This window comes from Typha angustifolia, chromosome 8 (genome assembly GCF_048772165.1).
Source record: "Typha angustifolia cultivar Huaian chromosome 8, ASM4877216v1, whole genome shotgun sequence".
NCBI lineage: Eukaryota > Viridiplantae > Streptophyta > Magnoliopsida > Poales > Typhaceae > Typha > Typha angustifolia.
In genome coordinates, this window is record NC_133246.1 from 15,971,069 (window position 1) to 15,990,572 (window position 19,504).

The 19,504-nt window shown below is 36.9% G+C and overlaps 4 protein-coding genes across 10 annotated transcripts; 1 reads left to right on the forward strand and 3 right to left on the reverse strand.

The window, feature by feature from the left end:
* Nucleotides 1–118: 118 nt before the first annotated feature.
* Nucleotides 119–8,613, reverse strand: LOC140765953 (reticulon-like protein B2). 4 transcript variants are annotated; one of them, XM_073105299.1, is made up of 8 exons: nucleotides 8,217–8,613; nucleotides 6,929–7,832; nucleotides 6,465–6,548; nucleotides 2,370–2,570; nucleotides 1,508–1,688; nucleotides 1,142–1,283; nucleotides 1,004–1,073; nucleotides 119–492 (listed from the first exon to the last, which is right to left on the reverse strand). In XM_073105299.1, the coding sequence occupies exons 4-8, from the start codon at nucleotides 2,551–2,553 to the stop codon at nucleotides 323–325; spliced, it is 747 nt and encodes a 248-aa protein (XP_072961400.1). In that variant the 5' UTR covers nucleotides 2,554–2,570; nucleotides 6,465–6,548; nucleotides 6,929–7,832; nucleotides 8,217–8,613; the 3' UTR covers nucleotides 119–322. The 4 variants fall into 4 exon arrangements, with proteins under 4 accessions (XP_072961400.1, XP_072961402.1, XP_072961401.1 ...); XM_073105301.1 differs by lacking the exons at nucleotides 6,465–6,548; nucleotides 6,929–7,832; nucleotides 8,217–8,613 and adding an exon at nucleotides 2,785–2,804; XM_073105300.1 differs by lacking the exons at nucleotides 6,465–6,548; nucleotides 6,929–7,832; nucleotides 8,217–8,613 and adding an exon at nucleotides 2,713–2,750.
* Nucleotides 3,495–4,319, reverse strand: LOC140765954 (probable calcium-binding protein CML27). Its single transcript, XM_073105303.1, has one exon. It carries the CDS (start codon nucleotides 4,267–4,269, stop codon nucleotides 3,697–3,699), a length of 573 nt encoding a protein of 190 aa, XP_072961404.1. The 5' UTR covers nucleotides 4,270–4,319; the 3' UTR covers nucleotides 3,495–3,696.
* A 662-nt stretch (nucleotides 8,614–9,275) lies between the features above and the next one.
* LOC140764220 (uncharacterized) lies at nucleotides 9,276–13,167 on the forward strand. 2 transcript variants are annotated; one of them, XM_073102669.1, is made up of 7 exons: nucleotides 9,276–9,770; nucleotides 10,447–10,555; nucleotides 10,857–10,948; nucleotides 11,054–11,312; nucleotides 11,816–11,959; nucleotides 12,804–12,935; nucleotides 13,020–13,167. In XM_073102669.1, exons 1-6 carry the CDS (start codon nucleotides 9,427–9,429, stop codon nucleotides 12,891–12,893), a joined length of 1,038 nt encoding a protein of 345 aa, XP_072958770.1. In that variant the 5' UTR covers nucleotides 9,276–9,426; the 3' UTR covers nucleotides 12,894–12,935; nucleotides 13,020–13,167. The 2 variants fall into 2 exon arrangements, with proteins under 2 accessions (XP_072958770.1, XP_072958769.1); XM_073102668.1 differs by having other exon boundaries at nucleotides 9,277–9,770; nucleotides 12,804–13,167.
* A 436-nt stretch (nucleotides 13,168–13,603) lies between these two features.
* LOC140764219 (autophagy-related protein 18c-like) lies at nucleotides 13,604–18,798 on the reverse strand. 3 transcript variants are annotated; one of them, XM_073102666.1, is made up of 5 exons: nucleotides 18,536–18,795; nucleotides 16,946–17,792; nucleotides 15,785–16,043; nucleotides 14,675–14,798; nucleotides 13,604–13,838 (listed from the first exon to the last, which is right to left on the reverse strand). In XM_073102666.1, the coding sequence occupies exons 2-5, from the start codon at nucleotides 17,705–17,707 to the stop codon at nucleotides 13,730–13,732; spliced, it is 1,254 nt and encodes a 417-aa protein (XP_072958767.1). In that variant the 5' UTR covers nucleotides 17,708–17,792; nucleotides 18,536–18,795; the 3' UTR covers nucleotides 13,604–13,729. The 3 variants fall into 3 exon arrangements, with proteins under 3 accessions (XP_072958767.1, XP_072958766.1, XP_072958768.1); XM_073102665.1 differs by having other exon boundaries at nucleotides 18,627–18,794; XM_073102667.1 differs by lacking the exon at nucleotides 13,604–13,838 and having other exon boundaries at nucleotides 14,656–15,304; nucleotides 18,627–18,798.
* Between the last annotated feature and the right edge of the window lie 706 nt (nucleotides 18,799–19,504).

Below are 19,504 nucleotides of genomic sequence, written 5' to 3' on the forward strand. Positions count from 1 at the left end.
GTTGAACCAAGTGTAATGTAAATCTACCTTCCTAACACAGCATATGAGAACATGGAAAAAAGCTACCTCCAGAGAAAGTAGCATTTCTTTATCTTCTCCAGCTTCAGAAGTTCAGAAGCAGGCTAATAGTTGGACAGCCTCAATTAAAATGAAAGATTCTCCTCCAAAGAACACAAAATGATTAGATCTTATAACTTCCCATGTCTCCAACTTCATAAATGATCTAATAAATAGTTCCATCAATAAAAATCACAAGGTCATGCAAACTGAATCTTTTTTTAATCAAAAAAGGTCATGGAAACTGAATTGAAATAAACCCTTCTCACTGCTGTTTCTTTTCAGCAAATGGGCCACGAGGGATCTTCTTCAGTACTTTCTCATCCAGAACAGCGTAGTGCTTATTGATCTCAACCATTGCCTTCTCTGCTGCAGTGTCAACGTGATCCTCATATTTTTCATAGAACACTGGCAGAGTGTACACAATAACAAACACTGCAGAGAAAAGAAAAGAGCTTAATACAAGCAACCTGTAAATGATCAATGACATCAAACAGACTTCAGGGAATACAGGAAGGCTTGTCATTCCCAAAAATCACTAAACCAACCAAACCAAGTGAACTGTAAAGATCTTGAAATCCAAGAAGATTGCTAACCTCAATGAACATTTTAGCTTTGACAATATACTGATAGTTCATTCGAACATATTTCACCTACTAATTAACTGCTGCTTTAGCAGTAACACTGTCATCTAAAATCAAGCATTAGGTATGTAAAGATTTATCTGGCATGCACGTAGATTTTGAGTAATCTAAAAGTTTGTCATTCTCTTGGATTCCAAGATCATTTGCTTGCTACATTTGCTTTTGGAAGTATGATGTCACAAGACAATCAATTAACATAGATGCAGATGATTTTATCAACAATTCAAGACCAAGTTGGATGTGAAAAGATCGAAGATGAACTGATGTATAGATAAAATACAAGACGTTTAACATGCACTCACGAATGTAGAAAAGAGTCAGGAAATTGAACCAGCTGCCCACCACAGAAATGATCCAGAGGATAGCAATCACCTGCAAAGAAATTTTCCAACTATGATCCTTATGATCGTGCTTAGATAAAACAATAGATGTTACTTTACCATCAAAAGTTTCTTCAAATCTTTTCCAGAAGCAACGTATCGGAAAGTTGCAAAAGCTTCATTAGTTTCGTATACTACAGAATGAGCAATCTGTAGAAACAAGTCCTCAGGCAAAATAACCTCTGGAAACTTGGGTGGAGACCTGAATTTGTTGACTAAGATTAGAATATTGCTACCAAAATGTAACCCAAAAATTAATGGATAAAAGAATAAAATCTCCCAAAAATTAACGGATAAAAAGTATAAAATCGCCAGATAAGTCCTACATCAAGTTGAGATAGAAAGATCTCCAAAAATTTAATCTGGAACGAATTAATATTCAGAGTTAAAAAAAACATCAAGTAGAAGTTGAGTATGAGCTCTCACCTGTTGACGAATGACGCTGCATTGGACCAAAGAAAACATACGACCAATATGAATATAAGAGAGTGACAAATAAAAGTTAGTAGGTGATAACCGAGCCATTCAAAGAGAACCCAGATAACAGTAACTCCAGCAAGCATGCTGCCCGACATCTGTTTGTTTCTCCACAAGATTATGTCAGCAGCTGTAAGCAAGACAACATCATAAACTAAGTTTCACATGGATATCAACCAAACATATAAAGTAGACGAAGAAAATATGCAAACTCCTTAAAGTTTTATAAATGAAATGGTTGGAAATAGATCCTGAGTTCAGGTTGCTATTGCCAAACTTATTGTTCTGAGAAAAATCGTGGGCACAAATACTTCTATGAAATACATTAGTTTAGTACACCTTTAATTTGTCGATGTTTAGAGGAACTCAATATATTGTGGCACAAGTCTCTACCACAAAATCTGAAAACATTCATAACTTAAACTAATTCTGCTTCTAATCGAAATACTGGTTAAGTTTTGCGATCCTATTTTTGAAGATCTTATGATAGCTGCATCATCTCCTCCTCTCATTCATCGTTCTACTTTATATAATTGTCTTACTTCTGAACCAACTGCTGCAAAAATCCTATTCTTCCAACACCCTGTTGATAAATCTGACATCCCTATAACCATCAAATCAAAGGTAAATATGAGTAGACTTCCTGATTCAGTATGAGTTCATGATATCGACGGATAAATGTGGATTCAGACAGAGAACCGATTTGGATGATATCAACGTATCGACAAAGCAAATTCTGCAATGAGATCTAAACAAATATAACCAAGAAACTAAGAAGACCATGATCATGTTAACTGTTAAAGATGTTTACATTTTCCTCCTCCAAGAACAGTGTGCACTGGTTCTTTCCTTCCAAACAACCGTGTCTTCCTTGCATTATGAGACGAAGGTATCTCGTTTTCGGAGTCTGATGATGACGATGACGAGCCTTTGTACTCGTGAATCTTCTCGCTGATCTTCTCCGCCATCGAGAGGTGATCGCCAATTTCCGACATCCTCCCTTAGATCCTTCCTGCAAAAAATACCCACATCGCCATTTAACCGCAAGACAAAAGTACTCAACGTAAAGTATGAGAAAATAGATTTAGAAACACAGAAAAGTTACAGCAAAACACTATCAGATAACAATCAAAATAGATGAAATGATGCTTAACTAAAACCAGAAAATTTCTAAAAGAGAATGCTCTCTATGAAGAACAAAACTTAAGAATTTTTTTTTTAATTACAATAATAACTTATGCTAGTGAAGAATCATGGCATTCTCGTACCTGAAGGGAAGAAAAAAGAACTCCTTTTGTCTTCTGTTACCTTTCCTTCACTTGTCTCGTTCAACCTGGAATAGAAACCGGCAAACGAAGAGCAAGTAAAGGCGGGGGTCATATATACCCGTCCCGTGAGAACCGGGCGGCTGTGAAATCGCCGTTACTCAATCCAACGGCTAGATGAATCTTCGCCTTTACATCTTCCTAACGGAGAGATGACGCCGTTTGCTGGTCACTTGAGGAAGCCAAACAACTCGGGGAATGGCTGGAAATTTTAAAAGCAGAGGAACTCGAAAGCTCTCTAATTTCTTTCGAATGATATCATTTTAAAATAGTATAGCTTTACTAATATAATTGAACGTATAAACTACAATATTCTCTCCATGATCAAGAAGATTATGAGTTCAACTCCGTCCGATAATATAACTGCTGGTTTGAAGTGGGTCTGAAATCTAAATTAGACAACTAAAAAAAATCTATGTATCTAAAAAGGATTATATATATTTAGCCTTCAGACTCATGAATGATTAAAAAAAAGAAAACTACGTTATTGTCAACTTAGGTTCGACGGGGAGTAATTGGCTTGGCCGGCCCAGGCTTTAATGAGCTTTGACCCGATAACCACCTTTTCTTTTTAGGACTTCTTTGTAAAGGTTGCGTTACTTGTAGAGTGCTTAAAGTGTAAACCGTAATCCATATTTCAAAGTCATTAATACAATAGTATACAAAAGGGGAAGAGTGAAAAGAGAGATGGGACGTTAAGTTTAAGGAATATATGCAAATACTACCCTGATATGTAAGACATATACAGATAAGATCCAATCATGACCGTAAATTAAATTTTTTAGACAACAATCACTGATCAAATGATTGGAATCACGCCCCCCGGACAGATATGCCCTGCATCATGCACTTGAACTCGCCGAAATCCACCCGCCCATCCTGATCCCGATCGACGGAGCAGATCATCTCTCGAACGCTGGCGATACTCCTCGCCTCCGGCAACCCCAGCTTCCCGAGCACCGCTTGGAGCTCCGCCGCCGAGATGAACCCATCTCCGTCCTCGTCGAAAACCCTGAACGCCTCCTTCATGTCCTCGTCAGCCTCTTCGTCTTCTTCCTCATCCGGCGAATTCGGCGGCGGACAGCCGAAGAGGGAGTCGCCGACGGCACGGTGGAGCGCCTCGAAGTCGGCGAATTGGAGGCCGGATCGGCCGGCGGGGATGAAGTCGGCGACGGTGGCGGCGAGTTCACCGGCGTCGGCCCCAAGCCCGAGGCGGTCGAGGGCGAGGGAGATCTCGGCGACGGTGATCACGCCGTCGCCGTTGCGGTCGAAGAGGTCGAAGACGCGGCGGAGGCGGACGGCGTTGAGGCTGTCGTTGCGGAGGCGGAAGGACCGGGACGGCCCGCGGATAAGTTTGGAGTTATTCTTCCCGCCCTCCGATTCCATCGGGAGTTATCCAGGAATACTAGGCAGGAGGGAGAATAAGAATTGGAACGGGAGGAAGGGATGAGACGGTAATTTATAATTGGGAAAGAGCGCGTGGGCCGCAAATGGAATCGGTGTTTATCTACCAGTCTTACATCATTCGCTTTCCAAGTTTCCATCCACGTATTTACTCTAATATTTATTAGCAAAGAATTCCCACAATCTTTTCCCATCCTGTTCTGGAGTACCGTTCTCTTGTTTAGGTATGAACATTGAACTGATGATTCATGGTTCTAACTCGATGTACAAAATCTAGTAATTATAAGTTTCTAAGCACTTCTATAAAGAGGTTTTGAACAATCTACTATTTCCGATTAAAAAAATATATCTTTTTCGTTAGAATTTTCAAACTATTTACCACGTCACTATCATTTTTTATCATATAAGAGAATCCTGTCTTAAAAATAGTTGTTCTTATACGGTAGGAAAGAGAGACTTGTCGTGGTCTGCCATAGTGATTAACTTCGAAAAATTTACATGTTCACTTACGTGGCAAAAACTGTACTAGTTTAGTAAATAATTTATAGACAACAGTACGAAAGAGTTGTATGTCGTTAAAAATTCGTACAAAAGTTTGGTAGTTTCTCGTTTCATCTCACAACTATTACTCCATCCGTACAGAATAGGGAAAAAAAAGAAATAATTCTTTTATTAGCATACATGCCCTTACACTTACACTTGATATAACATAAAATTAAAACAATAAGTTGGCAAATAATAAAACAGATGGATGGAGAGAAGAGAAAAAAAAGATAGAGTAATTAAAATAATATTTTTTTCAAAGATAAATAACAATTGATAAATATAAAAATATTTAATAAAAAAAGATAGGAAACAAAAGTATGTATAACTATACTAGTATTGAGATAAATGATTATTTACTTATTATACTATATTGGCATAAGGAAACAAATAGCAATATATATATATATATATATAATTTTCAGAACAGAAGTGAAGGTGGTAAGGATTAAGAGGACTTCTAGATTCACTTTCACATACCCGCACGTTAACGCAAAATGACGCAATCCAGACATTGATGCCAAATCTAAATAACCTTTAATGCTTTCACTATGCTTTCGTCGCCAAACCGCGTGTGTGACGCGGGATAGACACGCATTGACCCACACAAGATTTCAATAAAACCATTTGCTTTAAATTTCTTTGAACACTCCAAGAAGGCATTGACCCACTAGATACCGTGTGCAGAATTAGTTGAAGAATGTTCTATCAAAGATATCGATATACTTTTATGATGTTTGACTTACGTAGTTGAACTCCCTATCCAAATCAATCTTGAACACAAGTTGGTCGTTTATTTGGTTAAAATATAGTTGGAGAAGGACATCTAACGATAAAGCCAATAAACTGTTTAAAAATCTTTTTAGGACCACATATTTTGAGTTTCAGTATGTTTAGGTATACCTTTAACATGTCCTTCTCGATCTCTATTTATTGTTTTCTTTCCATGGTAAGTGATGGAGACTACTTGTGGAACATCTAGGTTTCTTCAGTATTTAAATCATGAAGGGCAATTGATAATAGAAGCATGAATAGGCAAAGCTAATAATGATGAAATAAAAAGTTTAACACTGAAAATTTACCTTTTATAAGTATTATCAATAAGTATTATCAAAGAGAGGAGTAAACAGCTATGATGCGAAGAAAGATGAATCATGAAAGTCACACCGCATAACTGTCGGCATAATTAATCAATTTTGAGATCTTATAGAAAAAATCAACTAGTGTCACAACATATTTCATAGAAAGAAATCAAGCAAGTGCAATCTATTTAATCAATTTTAAGAAAGAAATTTCAGCACACAGCAAGCATTAATGCTTAATTCAACTTTATATATTGTAAGATTAAAAGTAATAATAGAAGGAAAAGCATCTAAATAATTTAGAGATCTGAATACAATCCTTTCAAAAAGAGGTACTTTCTTCATCCTAGGTGATCATTAGAAGAGAAATACCTTTTCTGTCGTATACTAGTGCAGAAACATTTTATATTGTTCTTACGGCAAAGATATGCAAGTTGAAACTACAATTACACAGAACAATCTTAAAACTATTGTCTGCTAGACTTGTAAATTAACCAAAATAATGTAATAGCAGAAGGTATCAAGTAACAACTACCACAGAAATGTACATACCCTTGTAGCCCCTTTCATGGTGGGACGATCGAATGACTGGACCATTTCATCTGTCAACTGTGTGATGGAAACAAAATCTAAAATCTGAAATCAGAAAAGAAGAACATACAAATATGTCAAATATGAGTGCTGATTTTGGTAATGCTTCAGTATATACATTTTTCTGTTCTCAAGTGATTTTGCACAATATGGAGAAATTAAGGTTTCCAGACTTGATAGACATGGTATGCAAGACTTGTTTCCTAGTTTATCTCCATATGATAAGTGCATCAATACAAGACGAAGAATGTTTTTTCTGTGGTAGCTAAGTTGGTTCGATATTGTAAATCAGTATACCCACATAATATATATATACATCAACTTCACTATACTTCCTTTATGGTACAAAATGCTAAATATCCCTTATATTCAATCAATTTTGTTATCGTTACATAAAAATAAAAGAAAAGTTTAGTCCTACTTACCGAACTGTCTTTATGTGCAAAGATGGAGCAGATATCGCGCATTATTTCTCACTAGAATTGCATCTCCATATTCAATGGATATTATCTAGCTATTGTCAAACCTGCTACACATTCAAGAGGTGGTGAAATTTCATAATACTATAGACTGCAAATTATATGAATATTGCTAACTTTTGATAATCCAAAACTTCAGAACACTTCTGAATTTAGGCAGAATCAGATGCATTATGTTCAGGATACAAGCCCTCAATCGCAGAATGCAATAGCACAACATAGCATGGAAGATGACAGAGGAGCGGAAAACTTGTCAGATCACAGTTAGTTTGACCATTTTACCATTGGCAAGTCAAGCTCCAACAGTCATGAAGATCCTAACTGCAAGCTAGAAACTGATGACTTGCTTAGGTCGTTCTCCATGATACAAACAATAAAATCCTCAGAGAAAGATGAAGGGAGCTCTGTGGATCTCTCGGGGAAAGGCAAAAGCATCATAACAAGTTCTAGCCAAGCTGTCGAGCCTGAAAGAAGCTTTGGTTCTTTTCTTCATCTTGGACTTGAAGGGAGTGGCACAATTGATAATGTTCAAACAAGCTACACTGCTATCAAATTGCATGCACAGGAGAAGCAATGCTTACAGAGGAAGCAGCAAAAGATATTATCTCTGTTTGATTTGATACCATCAGCACCGCAACAGGGCGATGGACAACGGGTGGGACAGACGGGGTCAGCAGATTTTCAATCCAATGAAAGCTCGGCTACAGATGAGATACCTTTCACTGATCTGAGCTTCCAGATTCCTACTAGCCCAAGCAGCCCAAGCAAACTAACAACTCTCAATCTATTCGATAGCAACAATAGAACTTGCCCAGTTCACTTCTCAGTTATGGTTGGACCTGCAACCAAACTAAGCTTTATCCTGTTAGCTCTTATATTTTCGCTGTTTGTTGACTCTATGAAATAGCCAACTTTACATATGAACAAGTAGTAATTATCTATATGTCCTATATGCTTGCTACATTATGCATATGAGATTGAAGAGATGCACCGTCATATTGAGCACATAAACATGTAGAAATTATTATTCAATGCTGTAGTATTATCTATATGTCCTTAGTCCATTAACCGTTTGACAAATTGTGTCTAAGAACTATAAGTTAATGCTGCAGTAAATTCCATAACCAATATCTTCAGCAAACCAAGTTCATCGGGCTTAACCAAATAAATATAAACAAGTTTTCGCCTACGATGTCTATAGATCGAAATGATAGGATTGGGGAATATTTTGTACCTCACTATATTGGCGAATTCTTAGGGTTGGGATTTGGGAGTCCCAAAACATGAGAAGAGAATCCAATCAAGGTTTGCCATCTCCAGCTTGCTATTAGGATCTCCAGAATTGTTGAAACCTGGCGTGTCAATGCTAAAATGGTGCCACCAACTGTGATATCACAAGTCTCCCGCTCTTCCTGTCATCTGCCATGCTATGTTTGTGCTACTGCAAGACAACTATTCACCACACAAAAAAATAAACCCCCAAATCGGAGATGATGATAGGAGCTGCAAGAGGATAGTGAGGATTTCAAGATGCATGGAGTGAAAATGTTCGGATCTGAGAGTTAAGGAGAACGAAACAACACGTCAAATGGGCATGGAATTAATTCACGCTCGGGGTAGGCCACCTGGCAAAGTAGTGAGTCCAACCAATTTATGGTAACGTTCGCTACGATTCGCGAGTTTCTTTTTTTAGCAGCCCTCCAAACATATATTTTACTTGTCTAATATTTCTTAAAGACTAAGTGATCGTTAACCTGATAGATAACTTATATTTAAATTTGGAAATTGCTGACTGTATACTTAATCTGAGAGAAATTTCTTTCAATTTTTTATATCAGTCTGTCATTGAACTTATATTAAAATTCACTGAATCAAAAAAAAAAAAAAAAAAAAAAGGAAAAGAAGAAGAATTATACATAAATTATTTTTAAAATTTGGAAAATATTTTTAGAGGATTTAAAATTTTATATAAGTCATCAATACACACGTAATTTTATATTTAAGTTTATAATAAGTTAAACATGTAAAAAAATTCGATAATGAATATTTTATTAGCTATATATATATATATATATATATTTATTTTTTAAGATGATTAGCCTAATTATCTAATCTATAAGAAAAAATAAACTTAAGATAGCAGTTTTAATAAATTTTTGTTGGCAAAATCAAATAAATTAGAGAAAAAGTAGTTATTTGCAAAAGAAAATATGGCTCAAATTTCCTAAAATATATAGATTTTAAGTACTGCAACTATTTTTTGAGATAATGTTAGTGACGTGTAATACCTATGTTTAGGAAGTCGACGGCTGGAAATATATGGGAGCTCCTCCCAAGGTGGAGGAGACGATGACTGCTTCCTTCCAATAGTCCCACCAAAAACCCACCCTTTTTCATTCCACTCTCGATCGAAACCTTAATCCTCTCCTCTCCCGGTTAGTGCAATGGAAGCCCTGATCTGCCGCAAACTCGGCGATCCAACCCTCCCGATTGCGGACTCCTCCTCCCCGATCGCCGTCTCCACCACCCACCCCATCCCCGTCCTCTCCTCCCCGACCTCCGTTAGAGTCCGGGTCCGCGCCACCAGCCTCAACTACGCGAACTACCTCCAGATCCTTGGGAAGTACCAGGAGAAGCCGCCTCTCCCTTTTATCCCTGGCTCCGACTACTCCGGCGTCGTCGATGCTGTCGGAGACGCCGTGACCCTGTTCAAGGTCGGGGATAGAGTCTGCTCCTTTGCGTCCCTTGGCTCGTTCGCCGAGTTCATCGTCGCGGACGAGAATGATTTGTGAGTTGTTGCTAAGGCTCGAGTCTTTCGTGCAATACTTAGACTTTTGTCTTTGTTTTGGTACTTCCTTTAGCATTTCAAGTAAAAGAAGAAAACACTGTGGTAGGAAGATTAAGGTCGAAATCTATATGCTGTTCAGATCTGTGATTACTTACTCCATGTTCATTTTATTGCGATTTGGTGAGTGACCATTACATTGGGAATTGCATAGGCACTTGACGACATTCTTTTCCCGCATTTGTAAAAATAAAGAAGAATAAGAAGACAGAATTTAAGAAAAAAATTATAATTTTCTGCATCTTCGTCTTCTTTCCATGATAAAATACTATTGAATTGAGATGATTAAGGGTGTGGCATTTAGTGGAAAAATGCGAGCAGTTCATCCTGAAGAGAATATCTATATTTAGCCCCAAAGTTAGAAAGAACAGGAAAAGATAACGAATATATTTGGACTGAGCAACCTTACTTTATCTATGCAGTTTGGCAAGACCAGAGCGAAAAAAAAGAGAGGTATAAAAGGGGTCCCAAAGCCAAGCCTGATTAGGAACCATCTTTCTAGAATTGTGTTATTATCCTAGACCCAATATTTTGTGTTATCACTTTACTTCATAGGCCAATGTAACTAGCCATTGTCTCTTTAACACTAATTTCAGTTATATTTGTGTTAATGAACAAGATTTCTAGTGCCTGATGGATGCGACCTGGTTGCAGCTGGAGCCCTACCTGTTGCATTTGGTACTTCACATGTTGCTCTTGTTCACAGAGCCCAACTGAAACCTGGTCAAGTATGTCATTCTCCATTTTTTTTATTAAATTGATATAGTTGAACCATCTGAAATCAAATGATAAATTGGAGCTTGTGAATATTTTTAGGCATGATTATAGTAGTGATGTGTTTATCTGTATGTTTTGTGACAACTACTGTTTTGTTCCCTTCTTATCATGGTAGAATATGATGCAACTTTGACTATTAAGACCCCCAACAATTACTAAGTAAGAACAAAAAATAGAATCAAGATTCATTGGCATTTATTTATTTTCATATCCTGTTTCTTGGGATAATTGATAATTTGGAATGTATTTCAGGTATTGCTTATTCTTGGTGCTGCTGGCGGTGTTGGGCTCTCTGCTGTTCAAATAGGAAAAGTTTGTGGTGCTGTTGTAGTTGCAGTTGCTAGGTAGATAGCTAGAGTGTTGGCTAATCTTCGACTTTTCTTACCTTAATGAATTGTGCTTGTGAAACTGCAAGAAGATATTAGGTTCAATTGCATTCTTACTTTCAGGGGAGTGGAGAAGTTGCAATTTCTCCAGTCAATCGGGGTGGATTTGGTTGTTGATTCAAGCAAGGAAAATGTTATAGAAAGTGTGAAGCGTTTCCTTAAGGCAAGAAATTTCAAAGGAGTCGATGTTCTATATGATCCAGTAGGGGGCAAACTTACAAAGGATTGTATGAAGCTACTAAATTGGGGGGCAAATATTCTGGTCATTGGATTTGCCAGCGGTGAAGTACCGATCATCCCAGCAAATATTGCTCTTGTTAAGGTAAACCTGAATTATATTTAAATTTCTTGATTTGTCATGAAGTTTGAAATTACTTGCAGCAATCTTAATCAATTATCGAACAAGTCATTTTCATTTAACCAAAATTTAACCATAATCGGTAGTTACAATTATTGAAACAGCTCTGTTATTCAGGTGCTTTTGGTGCATTTGGTTAATTTATTTCGACCAACAATTTGGTTGATTCATGACACAATTTAGTACAGTGACATACTCACTTTTCCATTTTTCTTATGTGCATCTTCTTTAGTTAAGTCATCTTAGATTCAAGAACATTTTTGCTTCCTTTATGATTTTTTGTGGTTTTGACTATGTATCTAAGAGCATAAAGCTTCGCTTTACCACTTTCATGCTCCTGTGCCAATGTAAACTAATTCTTCCAGGTAGGCTTCCAGACTTGTATAGTGAGTATCAACCACACGATCATGTTTAATAATAAATTTGCATGTGGATTGTTAACTTATTACTTTATGCCTATATTCTAGAACTGGACGGTTCATGGACTCTATTGGGGTAGCTACAAGATACATCGGCCCTATGTCCTTAATGACTCACTCAAGGAACTGCTCTCATGGTTAGCGAAGGGATTAATAAGCATTCAGATTTCACACACCCACAGTCTTTCTGAGGTAACACATGATAGCTTACAGTCATTTATACATTGAAAAGTGCTGTAATATCTTACTTATAATCATTTATACATTGAAAAGTGCTGTAATATCTTATTGTTGTTGTTCTATGCATTAACTCCATGCTTAAATAGCTATGGTTCAAATCCTTTTGTTGCATGGAATATTGAACATCTTCTGTCCATGGTTATGCATTCTGGCTAATATGTCAAAAAGACTACAGATAAGCCACAGAAATTGGTCGTATTGTTTCTTTAGATTGTTTTCTGTCCTTTACTATTCCAGGAATATAACACCAAATAGGTTATCCGGATCAGACTTTTGCAGGCATGTTGCATGATTAACTGAAATTGAACTTATTACCATGAAGCAGTTTCTTTCTTTTGTCTGCTCTTCTGTTCACTCTTTTTTTTTTCTTTCTTCTTTTTAATTAAAGCAAGTCATTGCAATTGTGCTCTTTGGAAAGCAACAGCTTGTTATAGGTTTGTCAATCATGAGGGGATGTTCTGAGGTTTGTTCTGGACACCAATGTTGGCTGAGCATTTGAACATTTTGATTGCTCCATTTGAAGTATGTTCATAAAGTGACAATATCAAACTTTATGGCTATATTTGGAAAATGCAGTGGAAATCAAACAGTTACCGCAGATGCTTCTTGGTTCTCTCTCCATAATTTCAATCTTTATGCCAGAACCTAGAACAGGAACACAAAAATATTCTAGAGTATGATATTCTTTATAGGGCCCACAAAGTAGTTGAATTTACTTTCTGTATTACATGCATAGATGGCTATAGTGCATCTATCATAGGTGCTTACCTTAATTTTCATCTTATACCCTTGGTAGGCCAATCTTGCTTTTACTGCTTTGAAAGAAAGGAAAGCCCTTGGTAAAGTGATGATCGTAATGGAGAACTCAGCAAGATCCAGACTCTGATTGTCTGCACATGAAGCAGAGGCAGTTGCAGCAGCAGAGATGGTCAATCTGGTTCTCATAATTGATTCTTTTCTCTCACTCTTCTTGATCAAGTAAACTTGCTGAATCTGGTTTAGTGTTCAATAGGACATGATCAGTACATAACAGGTTCAGGTACGGGTGACGACTCGGATTGGCGGCTTAAGATATTATTGAAGTAGCTATTGGGGACGTGAATCCATGTATATGTAGACTTGCATAATAATACAAATAAGAGCTGCTGAATTATTTGATATCTCTGTATTAGTAGTCATTATGTGCTTTCTATCTTACAATCTTATTATTTAGTTGGCAAGATCCAGTTGTGGATGTTTTACCGATCTTTTTCTTGGTGATAAATGTTAAGAGTAAATCATTAATTGTTTTCTTAGTAGTAATCGGTGCTACTGTACTTTTTACGCCAATGGTGTGAGTGATTTCAAAGCCTGCTAGTCTGTGTCGAGAAATAGCAGACTGCTACTCTTATTTCAGCCACTAAATTATCTTGTTCTTTCTTTTTCTCCTTTTTCTGGTGGTTTGCAAAAGAACAAAGCCTGTTAACAAACATTTTACAGACGAGTGCTTCCTACCACCAGAGATATCCATTGCAACATGCTCAACGATAGATAGCTTCACCAACGTATAAATGTTGTATGGCAGGTCACAGATGGATTATGAATTAGGAAAACTAGTTGGTAATAAATATGTAGATATTGCTTGTATAGAATTTACAGGTCAGTATAGGATGTATGCACAGGAGATCCAGCCCAATCTCTCCTATTTACATGCAGTTGAAATGGTTGAGATTGCGAAGTAATTTAGGTGGTGGCAGGTCTTGGCCGATGGCTCTCAGCCTTCAGGAACAGGATGTATTCCTTCTGCAACATCTCCCCACCATTCACTGGATCAAAGCTGCATCTGTAGAAACTGGGCAAATAAAATAACATAATTAGTTGCATCAAATGGAAGAACAATTGCATGGAAAGTTAAAAAGAAAACTAGAAGGTAATAGAAGACCAAAATAATGCAAATAGAAGGTATACTGCCTATATTGACTCGTTTCTCCAAATAAATACTATTGAAAGTAATTTTCTTATTCTTCCTTTAGACCTAAAAAAAAAAAGAAAAAGAAAAAGAAAAAGAGAACTCGAGTTTGTAAAAGGAATTTAAATGAAGCATCTGTTGCACTCCACAACAGAAAAGGTTTAGCTATTAACACCAATCCTAATAAGAGGGTGTCGTAGCACAGAAAAATTGATGCTGCTGTTCGATGAGGGCAAGATATTTTCAACTTTACCACAATATAAGAGAGGCTCATTTAAATGACTAATCCCTGCACCACCACAGACGCATAATGGCAGGCCTCGTGGTCGCACTAGGTGACGTCCTCTAATATATAAAATCCTCTCATAATATAAAGAATAAATGGCATTAATAATGTGTAACTTTTTTCATAGAATTGCAGCAGGAAGAGTATTACAGAGAAAAGATAATGGTGTAGATTGTCAATTCTTCCTGTTCAACATAGTCTGAACTATAGAGGATGGGGAGCACAGGATAATATATACTTAAATGCATAATGGGCCTCCTATGATTTGTCAGAGAACAGTTAGAATTCATCAGGAAAAATGCACCATTGCTGCTGACTTCTGACAGTAAATATGACAAATAAACAAAGGCATCCACGGTGAGACATGAAAAAGAAGTGCTTGAAAGAACACTGGTAGATAATTGATCACTAGATTATGAGCCAAGACAGATACCTGCCATCCATTCCAATGATCATAAGAGTGTTTTGAGCTCCAAATGCAGTAATATAGCGTGTGACCTCTGATAAGTGGAATTGAGCAAATGACCACTCCGAACTAAAATACTTCGGCAGCATAACTGTACATTTTCAATACATGTAAGATTGGTATCCCCTTTTTCTTTCTTATCCCCTTTTTCTTTCTTCTTTTGACCAACTAGATTCACTAATACTTAGAAAGATAATAAGCAAGAGAACTTGAATTCACATATCAGCATTTGGCAAGCTCTTCTTACAATTCTCAAGAGAATTGATGGATAAAAAATGTACCTCAGAAGAATCAATTGTAGTATATGTATCTTATTTTTGCACCTGAAACTTGGTCATCTACATTTTAGCATAATGATTCAAAGTAAAACTAACATGCTTATTTTCATAAAGTATTCTCAGTGAAACATGATTCTGTTTAATAAAAGAAAAATCCAGCCCACAAGTTTTTGTCTGATGCACAAACATTGACTTTCATTGTCATCAGGTTACAAAAATGATACAGTTCATATGTTTATTGAGGTGCCATACAAGAAATTATGGATATTCTTATTACCCTCACTGTTTGCCCATGAAATCCATTAGACTCTCCACCAGTCTGTAACAGAAGCTCAACCCATTGAAAAAATTATCAGAGTCGACCATCATGGTGATGACTTTTAACAAACAGGATGATAGAGGAAAAAAAAGTCTATTTCAGCAGTAACAGAAAGTTCTCATAATTTTACAATAAGAAAGATAAATTGATGCATATTTATAAGCTTCCAATTTACAGGATGAGACATCTGATGATTGATGAGTATATGGTGTCAATCTCATGCTAACCAAACAAATAATTTGCTTTCAAATCAAAGCAAACCACATTATATGCTATGTTAATAAGCAACATCTGAGACACTTTTAACACAATTATGCTGCAACTAAGCAAGAAAAGAAACAGAAAAACACAAAAGTATCCTAAAGTCACTGAAAGAGAACACAGAGAAAGAAATATGCAGATCTTTTTAGAAAATTCACAACTAATCATACAAAGATGTGGAATAGAAAGCAGAAGCTGATATTACCGACCAATTCTCACCTTTCATAAAAGATAATGATGAACTGGTGTTAGCACCAGGTTTAGAAGGTACAAGAGCATCAAGAGAACTGGAGGAACTTTGATGAACTAGTCCTGGATCTTGAGCAATAGACTGATTGGTGGATGAATCTTCTCCTGCTACTCTAACCCTGAGACTGAATATATGGACAGTTCCTTTGTCGCTGGAGACTGCAAGCCACTGCACATTAGGAGAGAGGGCAATGCTGTATATATCAGCTCTGTCCAGTCCTCTGCGTACCTATAAATTTGGTAATAGTGAGTATTTCATGATTAGAAATCCAAAAAACTACAGAAAGATTAGAAATACATTCAAGTTAGAAAGCATTACAAAGCACCAACTGAGACATAATCATTTATCATTCCAATAAGTTCCAAATTTATAGAAAGCAGGGCAGAGTATGCAATTCGGAGAAAAGAAGACCCAGAAAAGATCATTTAGGATATTTAGTGCTATCATATCTACAAATACTTGGTTGTACGCCAGTTGTCACTTTTCTTGGTTCATATTCCATCATGTCCCCCCTATAAGATAAATGGAAGTTATCAATGTACCTCAACTGCTGCTGATGCAACTCACACATCATCTTGTCAATCATCAATACAAGGATTCAATGTCATAAAGATGATGCTTATAGACCATATCAATGATTAAACTGGTCATGTTTCATTTAAAAAAAAAAACAAAAGATAGCAAAATACAGACATCTTTGAAAAATAAAAATACGAAAATTTAAGTCTTCATGTAAGCAGGATATTTTTTTATTTAGTGGACTAGAAGTATAGGGTCTCAGCAGGAGAAGCTCACACATATTGCCTCCAACATACAGATTTAAAGATTGTTAATTTGTTAATGTAGCAATATGCCAATATCATTATATATCACATGAAAGGAAGATATCAAATATAAGTGAGAAGGGTGAAAAATCAATAAGTCAGATCAATTTTCTCCATGACATTGTCATCATATATAAGTATCCTTTTTCTTCTTCTACTTCTTGTCGAACAAATAATAGTGGAGAGAGGAAATCATTTTCAGAAATTTCTTAATCTAAGGACCCTGAAAATTTATTTGCCTAATGGAACAAGCCTGAAAGGAGAAGAATATACCAGACAATTATCCTAATTCAAGAGTAGATTTACCTCTTGTAGGCGGGTGCCATCCATCGTGTTAAATATTCTGATCAAGGTACCCTTTGTGCTTGCGGTTGCAAGAAGAAGGCCATCCATAGTCAATGTAATACATGCAATGTGAGAATCATGAGCACTAATGAACTTCGTCACCTTCAGACCAAAATGCTCAACCCGAACTTGTCCCCGGTTTAGACCAGGGCAAGCCAACACAGAGGCATTAGAATGATGCGAAAGGCAGCACAGTCCTCGTGGATTAGCCAGGGTCTCTATTTGATGAAGGAGTTTCAGATCGGTGAAATTATAAACATATATCTTGTGCTCAAGAATGATAACAATGCGATCTCGTCTCAATTTCACAGCTCGGACATCAGATCTGAATGCAAATTCACCAATGCACCGACTCTGATGATCATCCCAGATCATTACTTTATTTGGTGGGTACTGTGGATTAGCACCACCACCAACAAGAGCCAGGATATTGCACCTAAATAGCATTTCAACTATTCCGAAGCCCCCATTTTTCAAATCTCTCCTGAATGTTTCCTTGAAAGGGTCGCAATTATAAATCCGGAAACCACTGCTAGTTCCAGCAGAAAAGCAGCCATAGTCCTGATTCCAAGACACTGACAATAACTCAGCCTTCTCATCATCATTATAATCAGTTTCAGGTTGACTAAAAGGAGCTGATGATGGCCATGGAGATGATGATTCCAACGAGCTAAGCCTGGCTTGGGGTTGCATTCCCCGTGAGGTAGAAACTATTGAGCTCATGGGGATTAGATGATGTGCAACCGTGAATAACTCCTCAGTAAGGAATCCCTCATCTATTTCAGCAGCAAAGAACAAAACCTGCAACCTGAGGATCCAAATTATAAGAGAAATAAGAATTCATTGCATGTGCTAAAGATTCTTATTTCTTAAAATAAGCTATACTAGGCACAAAACTGCACAAGCAAGAATCAACTGCTGCAAATCACCATTTTTTTTCTTTTTCATGACAATGGCTTTAAACCAAAAGCATGCGCCATAATTTTGATGAATCAACAACGCTACTTTCACAAAGTTTATCCGATTTATGAAAGCTGTGACTATCCAATCAGTTGACCAGCCCATTATAGGAGCCACAATTATCATTACAGAAACTGATTGGTGAATAATTCCTTCTTTCCTTTCAGGAACAAAAAATGAAAGGCTAATGACCAATTACAATTGATGTCACTTCCCAAAAGCGAATTACTCGAAATAAACATTAAAAAATTGGCCAAATATGAACAAGTGAATAGGAAAAATCATCCTTTGGGTTAATAACTATATGAAACGTTGATAAAAACAGCTTTTCCTTTGCTTCACATTCCATAATACCAATTCTACACTGGGAAAATTATAACAAATCGGACATCACGAAATTTCCAAAAAGGAACACTGCGCACAAGCGATTTTTGTCACTAGATTTCTAAGAAGATATAGCAGAATCTTCCAAATGGGTGAAACCGAAGCAAGCTAACACCGGAAACAAAAATTAGAAGAAAAGGCGAAAATCACAAAAATTGAGAATTTCCAGTCAGATCTCTTCAATCCAACACTAGAGGTCAAACTTACCAGCGAAGCGATCTCGAATGCGCGAATATGGCGCAATTTAGAACGAATAAAAGGGAAGCTAACGATGCAGACAAGATCGACGGAAAACTACCTCGAAGCTTCCACGATCGTTCAATCTCCCTCTATTTCGCTCTCCATCAGCGAAGTGAGAGGACACCGAGAAGGAATCCAAAATCTCGCCTGGAGAAGCGTAGAATAGGTCCTCCCCTTCCTAACTTGTGCACTAAGCGTAAGATAGAAGGCAGCCTTAGTGCCTCCCTACCGTGAGCCCTCGGCTTTATTTAGCGCGAGAGTAAATCGTACGGCTAAATCCGCCCGCCCTCGGAATGATGAAGACGTCGCTGATTAAAATTCGACGGTTCTGATTTCCAATAATGCATTCTTTATCTGCACCATTGCGTTGAGTTTAAGGTTTACCAATGGTGATCATATCGATTTCGAGCATTTTAGTAAAAAAATAATAATAAATATCTAGCGATAGTGGGCTGCAAGCATGGGCCCACATGGCCCATTTGGGGCCCAATATCAAACATCACAGTTAATACCGTAGTGCTAAAATGACAACTTCTAGAATCGACTATAGATCGTACATAGATAAATATAAATAAATAAATAAACTAAAATATCAAATATTCACCCTACGATTGAATCTATAAATAAATAAATAAACTAGACAGCCAGCCGAGCTAATTATATATATATATATATATATATATGGTATTTTTTATTATTATTATTCATGAGCTCAAAAATTAGATACAAGTTGAACAAAAGGCCAACCCTCTCTAGATACAGAGGTACTTTAGGCCCCACCGAGCTTTTAACTGTCTAGTTTAGACTTCAAGCTATATATATCGCCGAACAATTGCTTCGAACCCAACGCCATTGAAACTTACTCCAAGTCGTTGTGTTGTTAAGCTATTCTTCCAAGCTAACCGCACTGCTGAGCCATCAACCAAATCGAACCAA

What these genes read in the sequence shown, in the direction of transcription:
- LOC140764219 (XM_073102666.1), bottom strand. Translation starts at nt 17,707, where the DNA reads ATGAGCTCAATAGTTTCTACCTCACGGGGAATGCAACCCCAAGCCAGG. An exon ending in ATCATTATCTTTTATGAAAG is followed by an intron (nt 14,799 to 15,784) that starts GTGAGAATTGGT and finishes GAAAATGTACAG; the next exon opens with TTATGCTGCCGAAGTATTTT. An exon ending in ATCATTGGAATGGATGGCAG is followed by an intron (nt 13,839 to 14,674) that starts GTATCTGTCTTG and finishes TTATTTGCCCAG; the next exon opens with TTTCTACAGATGCAGCTTTG.
- LOC140765953 (XM_073105299.1), bottom strand. Translation starts at nt 2,553, where the DNA reads ATGTCGGAAATTGGCGATCACCTCTCGATGGCGGAGAAGATCAGCGAG. An exon ending in GCAGCGTCATTCGTCAACAG is followed by an intron (nt 1,284 to 1,507) that starts GTGAGAGCTCAT and finishes CAACAAATTCAG; the next exon opens with GTCTCCACCCAAGTTTCCAG. An exon ending in ATTTGAAGAAACTTTTGATG is followed by an intron (nt 1,074 to 1,141) that starts GTAAAGTAACAT and finishes ATTTCTTTGCAG; the next exon opens with GTGATTGCTATCCTCTGGAT.
- LOC140764220 (XM_073102669.1), top strand. Translation starts at nt 9,427, where the DNA reads ATGGAAGCCCTGATCTGCCGCAAACTCGGCGATCCAACCCTCCCGATT. An exon ending in GTCGCGGACGAGAATGATTT is followed by an intron (nt 9,771 to 10,446) that starts GTGAGTTGTTGC and finishes TTAATGAACAAG; the next exon opens with ATTTCTAGTGCCTGATGGAT. An exon ending in ACACCCACAGTCTTTCTGAG is followed by an intron (nt 11,960 to 12,803) that starts GTAACACATGAT and finishes TACCCTTGGTAG; the next exon opens with GCCAATCTTGCTTTTACTGC.
- LOC140765954 (XM_073105303.1), bottom strand. Translation starts at nt 4,269, where the DNA reads ATGGAATCGGAGGGCGGGAAGAATAACTCCAAACTTATCCGCGGGCCG.